The sequence below is a fragment of the Triticum aestivum genome, chromosome 1D (genome assembly GCF_018294505.1).
Source record: "Triticum aestivum cultivar Chinese Spring chromosome 1D, IWGSC CS RefSeq v2.1, whole genome shotgun sequence".
Classification (NCBI taxonomy): domain Eukaryota; kingdom Viridiplantae; phylum Streptophyta; class Magnoliopsida; order Poales; family Poaceae; genus Triticum; species Triticum aestivum.
In genome coordinates this window covers 144,163,443-144,176,494 of record NC_057796.1, presented here as the reverse complement: position 1 = coordinate 144,176,494, position 13,052 = coordinate 144,163,443, and the positions used below count along the sequence as shown (strand labels likewise).

Sequence of the window (13,052 nt, the reverse complement as noted above, 5' to 3'; positions counted from 1 at the left end):
ATTGGAGTTCTCCGCGATCTTCCTTAGATATTGGATTTCAAGACTCCCACGAGACAACACAATCCAGACTCGTCGGCTCGTGCCACCTAAACAGCGGCGGAACACCCAACTGGTCACGAATGCCTCTGATCGGTCAGGCATGTCTGGCTCGGGAGGCTGGGCATGCACGTTCAGGCCCCGAGCCGAGCACACACGCGTGACTGGGTCATGCAAGCGACCCACCTGGTCGGGGCCTAGAGAAGCTTATAGGTCGGGATGCCTTGCTCGCGCTAGCCCTCCCTGCAATACCGGAGTCACGGACGCAACGATCGCGCCAGCTGGCGGTGCGGGCGCCACGCACGCCCCTGGCCGGCCTGATCGACTGGTCCCACGCGCGCGGCGGCTCACGCAAGCACCACATACGCCTTCAGGCGCGAGCAGGCTTGATACAGGGCGAGGACGCAAACATGCGGGTTCAGCTGGCCCTTCGCGTGCAGGCCAGCATGCTAAAAGGCTCCCGCGAGCGTGCCCTCGGGTGACCCACCTGGGGGGGGGGTCGAATAACAGTAGCCTCAGACGCGCCACGCGGTCCACCCGTCATGGACCACCCAGCCGGGTTGTCTGGGTCCGCCCCGTCCGGGCAGATCGGAGGACTCGGAGCGCCCCGGAGAGGCCCCCGCAGTGAGCCGGCGCAGGCGGGCGCGACACACACCCTGCCTGCCGCGATTGGACCAGCCCGGATCGCTGATGGCGGACGCTGACAGGCGGGCCTAGCTAGGCCTTTGCGAGAAGGTAGTTGCGTGACAAAGGCCGTCCAATGACCGTGGTCCTGGGCGCGCCCTGCGGTCCACCTGTCATGGACCATCCAGCCGAGTCGGATGGCTCGAATCATCCCGAGAGGTCCTTGCGGCACGCCACCACGTGACAAACGTCTCGAAAGTGCTCTTTACCTACGATGAGCCTAGAAAGACGGGTACTTCACATTCTTTATGACAGTAATTTATGAACGGAGGGAGTATAATATATTGTTAGTATTTCTGATTATCTCCTCAATTTTAAGCATTAGTTGAAGGAAGCCGCCAGGGGTCTGATCCCTAGCATCCCATTAGACCACCCCATAGCCGTTGGATGTGAGCCCGCATGGATGGTGGATGAAGCACGATTGCATCCTGCCCGCCCCACCTGGAAGTTTCCAAATCAGAAACCAGTTAACGTGAGTTTCCAAAACAGAATCCAATTAACGTACGCGTGGTTTGAGTGCTTCCGAAAATTACTCTTGATTGCTCATTTCTTGGGAACTAATTTTGGATTTATGGAAACAAATTAATTACTTTAGCACACTAGCTAGTACTAGGTATCCAACGTTCTGGTGTGCTTCATTACGAAGGATATTTTGCTTTCAGTATACACAACATTGCATCTGAAGCGATGGAAGTTTGCTTCGAGCTAGAATTTTGAATGAAATTCAGTTTGTCTAATTCACATCTAGATGTTTTCTAAGGATCTCACATCTAAGCTTCCACAAATAATGTAGCAACAAGAAAAAAAAAGCTGGGACAATGAAATTTGCTACACCTTCAATAGCGATATGCACCGGTAGTCTCTGTGACATGCTTCAACTTTTACTGAACGTGTTTCTTAGTATGTATATACGTGCTTCCTTATCCCAAAACAATGCATATATTTATGCTTTGACCTTGAGTGCATATATTTATGCGTCGATCTTGAGTACATTATGTCTCCTAGTACCTAAATATATGCTTCCTTCTATCCATAAAGTATAATTTTGCTTACATCTATTAATCCAATTTTCAAAGGAAAACCATGTGCTTCATGAAATAGTTCACGATGCTTCAAATCATGAAATAATCCACATGCTTCAATTAAAACATAGTCATGGCTGATGCCATCCTCTTCATCTGATGGATGCATGACGATCTCGGCGTGCCAAAAGCGGCGGAGGCAAGGACAACAAATCATTTCTCGTCGTAGACCTTTATTGGATCATGATGCAGATTCCTTGCCGAGCCGAAACGGCCTACCAGCACAGTGGGAGTAATGGTGGCAGCGCAGGTCTCTAGCGGGGGACCGCGGCTTCGATGGGGAGCAGTTGATCTCCAGCGGTGGGTAGTGGCGACGGAGCAGATCGGGGCGAGATGCCGCAGCTACAACGTGGAACAGTTGAGCACCAGCGTTGGCGACGAATCAGATGGGGCAGGACACCGCAGTTGCGCCCCTAGAGAGGACAGAGGCGGGGCTAGGCATCGTCGGCGGAGGTAGCCGAGCTCGGCCAGCTCGGACATGAGCACCCGCACGCAGGTGGGAATGAGACGAGGTGGGGTATACGGGTCGGCCAGCGAGATGCCGAGATTTACTCGCACGGGCGGGTTAGCTAGCGAGATTTACGTGCGGTTATGATATATGAAATTAGTAAAAATATAGTCCGTGGATTGAAGGAGAATCAACGGTGCTGAAGACGTCTGAGAAATGTTTCCTATCAGCCCACTGATAGGAAGTGTTTGCCTTACTTGAACAGAAAGCAAACACTGCACTGGTCTCTTTCTTTTTTGAGCTGAACACTGCACTGATCTTAATACAGATCGAGATCAGATCATACGAACTCATCAACCTCCGAAAAAGCCTCGGTCCTTCTTCTCCAAAGTCCCACCTAATGCCGCTCCACCACCCGAAGCACCGCCATCACCACGACGAAGACGTCCTCCCCTACCACCGCTCCGACGACGAGGCCAAGCCGCGGCGCCCATACGTCCCCTCCAGCTTCCCCTCCTCACCTGCCTCCGCCGCTCCCCCCCACCGCTTCCTCCTCCTTTTCGCCGTTGTCTGCCTCCTACTCGCCGTGGCCTCCCTCTCCTTCGCCGTGTCCGTTAGCCGCCGCCCTGTGCCACTCCAGTCGCCTCCCGACTCCGTCGCCTTCCGCTGTGGCCGCGCCGAGGACTCCCTACGCTCCTTCCTCGCCTCCTCCGGGAACTACTCAGCTGGCGACAGAGAAAAGGTGCTCGCTGTCGTTGGCGTCCACACTGAGCTCGGATCCGCCGCCCGCCGTGCTGCGCTCCGTGCCACCTGGTTCCCGCCAAACCCTGAAGGCGTCGTAAGGTTCCATATGATTCTCCATTCATCCTACTTGGATCTGGTTAGATGTTTTTTTGCTGTAGTTTGCTGCTAGAGAAGCTTATACCTTCATGTGGATCTCAAAAGACGATGCCTATAGTTGCTTTCACCTGCATTGCTCTACGAAGCTTCGACTAATGCGAGATCTGTTTGAATTTTGAATCACCAATTATCCCCACTCCGTACTGTGGCTGTACTAATAATCAGTAAATTGGTGTAATTTTTGTGAATGATTTGTTGCAATCTTATATTTTCTGGTTTGATTGGTAGCAGTGCGGGTTGGAATGGGTCTTACCGTCTTACACATCGGCACTGGCTCATTTTTCCCAGTTTGGTTTTGGCAGTTAGGCATATATACCTTTTTTTGCTCACATTATTTGTAGGGCTAGTAGTATTTTAAGATTAGTCACATTAAAAATAGCATAAGAATATTTGTAGGGAAATTTCTTCTGTCAATTATTACTAACTTGACCAACATTCCATGTGACCAGGTGAGGCGAGACTTGAAAACTCCGATGCAATACCAATCTGCAGTTCCATCATTTGATTTACGTAGCAGAATGTCCATAAGCTATAAGTGGAATTTCGAATTTACGCCTCATATCTGAGAATATCTTTTTTTAATGTGCACACACATTATGAACTGGAACACATTAGAACTTCCCTGAAATTTATTACCATTGTACATGAAGAGTAAAAAAACCCACCGATTGAAGTAAAATGCAGTCACCAACATGCAAATGCCACTGATTCTCAAAAGGGAAAAAGCTGGGGCACCAATTATTTGGCCTCATATTCATAATCAGCCCAGCTATCCACTAACTTGTCCTTTACTTTGGACAACCCGTTAAATCCCATATTGCTGTATTCTAAAGCCAGCGGGGACCTGGTTCCTACAAATTGTTTCCCTCTTATCAAGTGAATTCAGATGCAATCGATTGCTTTGTGACCAAGCGATGTAAACATTAAAAAGCAAGGTGACCTGATACAAATTTGTAAAATACACAAGTTAACAAACTTCATTTTCGGCGCTTTAAATGTAAAACTGTGTTGGCGTCTTGGTTAGCAGGATTTATTTGCCATGTTTCTTCTTTGTCGTCTGCTTGTGGATATATATGAGGTTTTATCATGATAAAGAACTTCCATATTTTAGAAAGTGCTTTCATTAAGTGTGGCTATTTACTTCTCGTGAAACTATACTTGAATTGTTGTATAATTGTATTGACTGACGTGTATTACTAGAAAGGGATGTATACTATTGGTGGACATATAACTAAATATTAACCGTAACCAGTTCTGATAGGGCTCAGCATGTTTCTTTGTGATGGGGGAGGCCCCTGGATTTGGCCTGATCTTCATGCTAGGAAAGGATAACTTGCTTTGCCTGATGAACCAAATGTCAAGAACACACACCAATGTGATAGCCTTTGACAGTGAACTCAACCAACAAAACAGTTGGTGGACATCCTGATCTCCACCGGAAGAGACTCTTCGATTCTTACAAACACAAGGAAATGCAAGAACTAAGGTGGAGGGGATGGTCAAAACCCTAGGATAGGAGAGCAAAGCTCAACTAGTTTCTTCCCAAAACAAGTCTGACTACAAAAAAGGCTGTCTCCTCTTAATTGTACTCTCTACTTCAGCCCTAGCTATTGTGCAAAGTGTTTGGCCCATTATAAAAGCCACTTGTACAGCTAAAATTCGTTTTGGTTTTTCTGATACCTTGCTGCACACCCAGACCCAGGACATGCCTGGGGACATGTCTTCCCTGTTCAGCTTCTTTGTTGTCTGTGTTTAGCTTCTCAAACCTAAGGATAGACAAAGTTGATGTATCAAGTAGCATCCAATTCATATGTAGATTAGCGGGAGACTCAAGTAGGAGAAAACTCACCTATTGCTCGAGTTGTTTGGCACATGCCATCGTCATTGGCCCTACTTGAGTTGGAGGCATGTCATTATGGATGTCCTCAATCATCATTTTGGATGGAGGCATTTCATCTGGGGTGTTCTCATCACTTTGAGAGCACCAATTTTACTATAATAATGTTTCTAGCTTATCTGATATGTTCTTTTTATGTAAAATGGTTAGTTACTTTAGTTTGAGCACACTGTAACTATTACCTATAGATGGAAACATGTCATCTCTAATTAAGTCCATTCATCGGTTACATGGTTGCAGAGACTTTACTTTTCCCCTACTTTTAACGCTTTAGTAGTAAAGAATACATTGAATCATTTTTATGCTCACTGGCCCTCCACTGGTCCTGCAGTTTGGAACATGGATTTGGTTTATCTTTTAGGTTTGTCATTAGAAGGACGAAGGACAAAGAAAAAATGGCAGATCTTCAGAAAGAGGTAGACATGTATCATGACTTTTTGTTTATTGATGCTGATGAGGGTACGAAGCCCCCAGAGAAGATGTAAGCTCTGTACACTCTGTAATCTTGTATTTCTACCTGTGAACTTGCATCTTGTTAATCATACCTACTGATTGCTCATGTGATAGGTTAGCATATTTCAAAGCAGCTTATGACATGTTCCATGCAGAATTTTACGTCAAAGCTGATGATACTATCTATCTGCGCCCAGGTAAATTTTGTGATTTACAGTGTATCAAAACTGTTGTTTAGATTGTTAGATCTTTTATATGTAATTATGTCACATTTCTGCTCCAGATAGACTTGCTGCTCTCCTTGCAAAGGACCGACTTCATCACCGGACTTATATTGGTTGCATGAAGAAGGGACCGGTTGTCAGTGATCCGAATATGAAATGGTTAGTGGAAATTTGAATTGGTTCTAACTTCGAAATTCATATTTGCATATATGTCACTTTTTCTGAAAAAGCAATTGGTTTTCAATGCAAGTCCAATTAGTTTTCCATGTAAGTCATACTAGTATCCATGGCATCTATTGTTATCTCAGCGATGAAGGTTTTGAACTATCTTGTTCAGTGATTATGTTATTATTTCATGACAGGTATGAAAGTTCATATGGATTATTAGGTAATGAGTACTTCATGCATGCATCTGGTTCACTGTATGCTCTTTCTTCAGAAGTGGTGGGAGCTATAGCTACTACAAACAATGATAGGTTAGTTGTTTATCTTTTTTCCCCCCGGCCTGTAGAGTGAACGCGTATGATAGCTCGCGTCACTCTGAACATAATATACATTACCAAGGAGGCAAGGAGTTAACAGATTTTTCTTGCACATATTATCATCTTACATAGTTGTTTAGTGATGAATTCTTTATGTTTCTAACCTAGTTCTAGCGTGTTGCAGTGGATCTAAAATAAACAATGGCACAATACTAAACTACCAAAATGTAAGCTTCCCATGATTAGATCACTTGTGTTGCAATGAGAACTCACAATTTGCACTCAGTCAAAGTTAAATTTATCAAAACAGGCCTTTGCTCTGCTTTATCGATAAAGCAACCACCAAGTCCATACAACAAGCTCAAGTGCGAGAAAAGTAAAAATAAGTTTGTTGGGGCAACAACACAAACATGCCGTAATAAAAAAAGAGGAAAAAAGCCACCAAGTGGCCGATAGATCAGTTGCTATGAGTTGGGGCAAGACGACGAGCTGCCAGTCATTGCATTCATCATGCTGCCAAGTCGGTTCTGATCCCACTGCCTAGAGAGCGGGTGCCAGTGCTGCAAAAAGGCCAAGAATTTGAATAGTCTGTGACGTGCCGCCCGAAGGCTGGCCCAAGCAACGGTTTCCTTGGGCCCAAATGTGCGACGGAACAAGACGTTCCAAATCCCATTGTGAGCGGCCAAGGACACCAACATCATCGGATCTGCGCAGATAGCAAACAAGGCAGGGAAATCATTGCAGAGTGGAGATCCACCCACCCAAGGGTCCAGCCAGAAGAGGGTCCCATCTCCACTGCCTATGGAGATAGAGAGCCCAAGACGAATCTCATTCTTGATGGACTTAATCGACTTCTAGAACTGAGATCCTTCCCTATGATCGAACGCAAGAAGGGGGAGGTCCTGCAAATACTTTGCTTTAATAAGCTGCAGCCGCAGCCCCCCATCGTCTCTGAGGATCCTCCAAACCCATCTCAACATAAGGGCCATGTTCATGCGACGGGACACAAGAATACCTAGAACCCCTAGGTCCTTGGGAAAGCAAATATCAGCCCACTTGACCATATGGTATTTCTGACGTCCACTAGTCGCCTGCCAGAAGAAGCGCGATAGATTCTTACCAAAGGAGCTATGCACCCCTGCAGGCAAAATATATAGCCCCATCATATACATGGGGAGACTAGAAAGGCACGAGTCGATAAGCACGGATTTACTCCCTTTGGAAGTAAATCTACCGCACCATGGCGCAGACCTAGACGCAACACGACCCATAAGTGGGTCAAATTCCCAGAGGGGGACCCTCGAATCAGATAGCGGCATCCTCAAGTACGCAATGGGGAAAGAGGACAACTTGCAATTAAGGTTGTCCGCAATCCGCTGCTGATCGTCGACAGAGTACCCTAATACCACAACCTCACTCTTATCGAAATTGATCTGAAGTCCCGACATGGCCTCAAAGCAGAGGATAGGAACTTGATGTTAATGATATCAATTTCCGACCCTCAACCATGATCATGGTGTCATCCGCATATTGGAGGTGAGTAACACCACCTCCATGGATAATATGCCCAACCACACTGGAGATGTGGCCGGCTATCCTAGCCTTATCCAGGATGGCCACAAGGGCGTCAACTGCCAGGTTGAAGAGGAGAGGGGAGATAGGATCCCCCTGCCTCACCCATGAGAAGACCTAAAGTAGGGGCCAACCTGCCCATTAATATTAATTGCGGTGCTACCGCTCTGATCAACTGCATGATCCAGGAACACCAACGGCCATCGAGCCCATTTGCTCAAGAACTAAGCGAAGGAAAGACCAGTCAAGGCGGTCATATGCCTTTTGGAAGTCCAACTTAAGGAATACGCCTTTCTGGCACTGTACCTTCACCTCATGAATGATTTCATGAAGAGTTAGAATTCCACCATGAATACGACGCCACTTCAGAAAGGCGGACTGGCAGGGGTGAGAGAGGCGTTCCACCAGCAGGGCAAACTGCGTCGCACACACCTTAGAGACAATCCGTTGTAGCACATTAATCACTGTAATTAGCCTGAAGTTTTGGATATCCGTTGCCCCAACTATTTTGGGGACTACGGTAATGACACCAAAGTTCAGGCGGGACATGTCCGATCTCCCAATATAGAATTCATGGAACATCGGCATAATCACCGGCTGAAGCTGCACCCATAACTTTTGGAAGAAAGCAACCGGCAGGCCGTCCGGCCTGGGTGCTGAACTAGCCTTCATCTGCGCAATCGCCCAACCAACCTCCTCAGGCGAGAATAGGACGGTAAGTTTTGCACTCTCAACAGGAGAGACCCTGACCTCAATTGGCCAACAGTCTTCCGCCAAAACCCCAGAACGGCCTTATAAAATCAACCATATGAAGTCCATCATGCACAAAATACAGTTGGTTATAGCTAACATTATGTTTGGCCACGTATTCATCATACAGAAATAATTGCTCCTAATTTTTGAAACTGCATACCAGTTTGAATGTGATCAGCAAGCTGCAGATAATCATATCATAGATGGTACGCATGCATATGTGCTCAGATAACTCCATTTTGGACAGAAGATTCTCCAAATCGCATGCGCATACCATCATTAATGATCTGGTAAGGTGGTGGCGAGGAACCTACCAAGTACCAACACAGCCAACCTATGTCCTCTGTTCCAAAATATATGATACTTTAGATATGGATAGTCTCCAAGATATAACTTCCATTGTTACTTTTTATATGGATATGTCGGTAAATATTTTGAAATAATTTTTCATGACAAATCCAATGGCATAATTTGTACATTAAAAAAATCTGAGTAGTTTCTTTGTTAATTAGTTGTCAGTGATACGAGAAGTTCGGCCTCACGCTTTCTGTTTTAGTACTTCACAATGAGAAAACAGATAAGATAATTTATGCGTGGAGAAGCAGTAACTCCCAGTGATAGCCTTTATACTTGCTAATGTGATTGTATCGATTTATTATTAGCCATGGTGGCAAGTAGATTATTAATCTTACCATCTGGTATTGTACGTTAAGAGCCAACTGAAGGACATTAGCATGACCCTTTTTACACTTGGCATAAGCTTAACCTTGTTGATCCTCTACTGGTATTATAACGCCAATAATCAATACTAAATTATGGTTTTGATTTCCAGTGAAGCATTCAAGGCTTCAAGCCAATAATGCAAGTTTTTTTAGGGAAGCCTATTGCGCAAGTTAGTTCTGTTGTGGAGAGTGGATCTGAAAAAAGAAATTCATGAACATAAGAGAGATATTTAAGGTGGGACCCTTCCAGGGGAAAACCAAGGGGCGCACAGAGGCAAGATAATTAACACTATGGCAGGAGAGTTGCAACTTGCAAGCAGGGAATTGTGAACGGCACATCCACCATTTCGGGCAGATGTGGTGTGCTGCTAAAAAGAGTATATACATAAGGGTGGAAAATGGCTCCTAGTGGCCGGAAAACTGTCAGCCTACACTCCAAGTCCCCGGCATGCCATTCTACCATCAGAACCTAGAAAACAACGATACATAGCGAGCATGGAGGGCATGGTTAGTTTGTTTGGGGAGGCCGTCCAATTTTTTCTTGTGCTTTTATGTTCAGAAGCAAAAATACAAACAAAACAACATTTGAACTGAGCATCCAGTAATGGAATGTTTCCACTATCTCTCGTGTACTCCCTCCGTTCCATATTACTTGTCGCTGATTTAGTACAAAGTTGTACTTGTACTAAATCAGCGACGAGTAATATGGAACGGAGGGAATAGATCTTTAAAGCTAGACCCCGTTTTGATATGCTTTGGTGAAAATATATTCATATTTCTAGTGATGTTCTTTTTGAGTCAGGGGCGTCATGATTCTGCGCCAAAGGTGCTATGAGCTGGTGCAACCGATGGCGGTTGCTATGTTGAATGTTGCCTTTGACGAATGTGCATTTTAACCTATGTCCCCCTTTCATTATATATATAAAAGTAGATGTCGTGACTCTGTTATCCGGTAGCACGCTCTACTCCGAATGTTGCTTTCAAGTAAAAGACCTACGGAAAAAAAATCCAGCTATACAGCAGTTAAACCGCAGAGACAAAAAACCAAGAAAAACCGTTGTCATGTGGGAATGCCTGATCACTTCTCAGATGTCACCCTCCCCCTAGTTGCTAGTTGAATACATCTTCTTGATCGGCTGTCATCTTTTTCCCACGCTGTTAATTTTTTAAATGTTTACATAGTTGTTAATTTACTATATGCATTTCCCAGTTTAAGGATGTTTGATTATGAGGATGTTACTATTGGCTCATGGATGCTTGCCATGAATGTAAATCATGAAGACAACCGTGCAATGTGTGATTCCACATGCACTCCCAGTTCCATTGCTGTATGGGACAGCAAGACATGTTCAGGTATGTCCTTGGTGAACTACTTGTCTAAAATATTAGTCATAACGTCTGAAGGAGAGAATGACCATACTGCTAATTATGCTACCATCTCTCATTACTATATGTAACTGTACCTAGATGTATTAGTTATTCAGTTTCATTATAGTGTTCTTCATATCTCAAGCCTATTGGTATAGATCAAGGTCTGATTGTACAATGCAAAATGTCTTTGATTGACCCACCTCATGCCTTCTTTTGTGGCTCGAGTCCATTCTTGACACGCCAACACATGGTTAAAGCAGTCCTTATTTATTTGCAGGCTCTTGTAACCCCATTGAGAAAATAAGGGAGCTGCACAACACAACTTTGTGCTCAAAAAGCCCAACATTACCGCCTGAAGTGGAGGAGGAAGAGTAGAATATAATACTGATACATTATTGACCCATGAATGGGCTATTGTGTGGATGCCAATGCCTCCCTTATGGGGAAATTGGATTCATTATCGCCTGGAGTTATATTGTTGTATGTATCGCCGATCTTGTTTGGACAGCAATCTTGTTGTAGCTCATACTGCCGGAGGATACGTGCAGAAGATACCACAAGAACAGCGGGGTATTTGAGTGCATACCACCAATTGATCTGTGCAAACAACATCCGCGCTAGGTTCAGGTATATTCACAAGTGGGGATACTTATTTATAGTTGATGTTCACCGATGTACATACACCACTGATATGTTGCTATGTCCTGTTGGTTGGGCACCTGACAGTATGATCAGGGTTATTTATAGTTGGTGCCATCTGATTCCAGTTGTCTGGCCCCATTTTGTGATTGTTAGAGATATATTTGGGATACTTGTATTTGGTAGTCTAGGATTTGTAATCCGTCTCCTACCTTATCTTCAGAAGAGGCGTCTTGCCCTTCAAGTCTTGTATTCAATATATACTCGCCCTCGAGGCTCAATAATACAACGATCAATCCATCATATTCCACCAATTCTCTCTCTCCCTTCTAACATGGTATCTATCGCAAGTCGATCCTAAACCCTAGCCGCCGCCGCTGTCGCACCTGCGCGCCGTCCCCGGGGCGGTCGGCCTCCATGACCGCCGTTGGGGGCCGCGCCGCCCGTATCTAGGGTTCGTTCGCCGGCCGTGTTGGCCGGCTGCCCTAGAGAGTCTTTTTTCCCGATCCTTTGATCCGGGTTTTCTCTCTCTTGTCGGTCGCTTTGATCGGCGTCTACTTTTTGGTTTTCCGGTCTATGTGATCCGGTTTGCGTCGTCCACCGCCGCCGTCGACCCCGAGCGCCTCTACTTCGACCCCGGCGCGACCAGCCGGCCTCTCCTCCGACCTGGCGGCCACGCGCGTCGAGGCGGCCCGTCAGGGCCAGCCGCTGTCCGCGCGTCGGTCCGCCCGTCGCCCTGCGCCGGCCGTCACCGCTCTGCTCCGACCGGGACACCTGCATCGCCCCGACCCAGTGGCCTCGCGCCATGCGACGGCCAATCATAGCCGCCCATCGATCCACATCACCCGCCTCCGCCGCATCTGCACGGTAGCCCGGCGGTCTACCTTGCCGGCCTCGTCCTCGGCTGCGTCGGGACGGCTGCGTCAGGCTCGTCGGCTGCCTCAACTCGGGCGCCGCTGCTCCGTTGGTCGCTCGGGCCTCGCTGCCCGGGCGCCAGCGTTGCTTTGGCAGCCCGGGTGCCGGTGCTGACAAGCTCGTCCGCATGACGTCCCACGCCGTCCGTCGCCGCCGGCTTCATCTCGGACTCCGCCGCCACCACGCCTCCATCGAGCGGCGTCCCCGACCTCGCGCGCGATCGGCTTGATCACCCGCTCGCTGCCGCGATCCGCCTCATCTACGCCGCGCGACCGACCTGGCTCGTCGGTTACGCAGCGCCTCCGCAGGTCCCGTGAAGATCGTCCCCGAGTTCAGCGCGCCTCTCCACCGATCGAGCATCGGGCTGCCGCTGCATCGCCCCGTCGGGCCGCAGCGCTGCCGCCCCGTGGTTCTTCTCCCGGCTGCACCGACCCGCGTCACCGCTGCGTCGCCCCTTCGGGCCGTAGTCCCACGGCCCGCGGTCCCCCGCCGCCCCGAGGGCGTCCGCTCTAGGCCGTCCCGTGGCTGCATCGACCCTCGCGCCGCCGTCCCGAGGCCGTCCCCGCGGTCCACGCCGCCGTCCCGAGGCCGTCCCCGCGGTTGCACCGACTCGCGAACCGCCGTTGCGTCGCCCCTTCGGGCCGCAGCGTCGCGGCCCGCGGTCCCGGCCGCCGCCCCGAGGTCTTCCCGCCGTCGCCCTGACCCGCCTGCCGCCGCTGCGTCGCCCCGTGGGCCGTAGCGCCGCGGCCCGCGGTCCACTCCGCCGTCACCGCGCGTCGACCTCCCATGGTATACACCGCACCGTCTCCCTTGGCGCGGGAACGCCACTGTCCGCGCCGGTCTTCGTCACGCTGTCAGGGTTCTTCGCCTACTT

At 48.1% G+C, this 13,052-nt stretch overlaps 1 protein-coding gene across 1 annotated transcript; it reads left to right on the top strand.

Annotated features, from left to right (window-relative positions):
• The first annotated feature begins 2,553 nt into the window (after positions 1–2,553).
• LOC123180784 (probable beta-1,3-galactosyltransferase 12) lies at positions 2,554–11,577 on the top strand. The gene is made up of 7 exons (XM_044592917.1): positions 2,554–3,093; positions 5,379–5,528; positions 5,615–5,697; positions 5,784–5,883; positions 6,087–6,200; positions 10,464–10,606; positions 10,902–11,577. Exons 1-7 carry the CDS (start codon positions 2,651–2,653, stop codon positions 10,997–10,999), a joined length of 1,131 nt encoding a protein of 376 aa, XP_044448852.1. The 5' UTR covers positions 2,554–2,650; the 3' UTR covers positions 11,000–11,577.
• Positions 11,578–13,052: the final 1,475 nt, after the last annotated feature.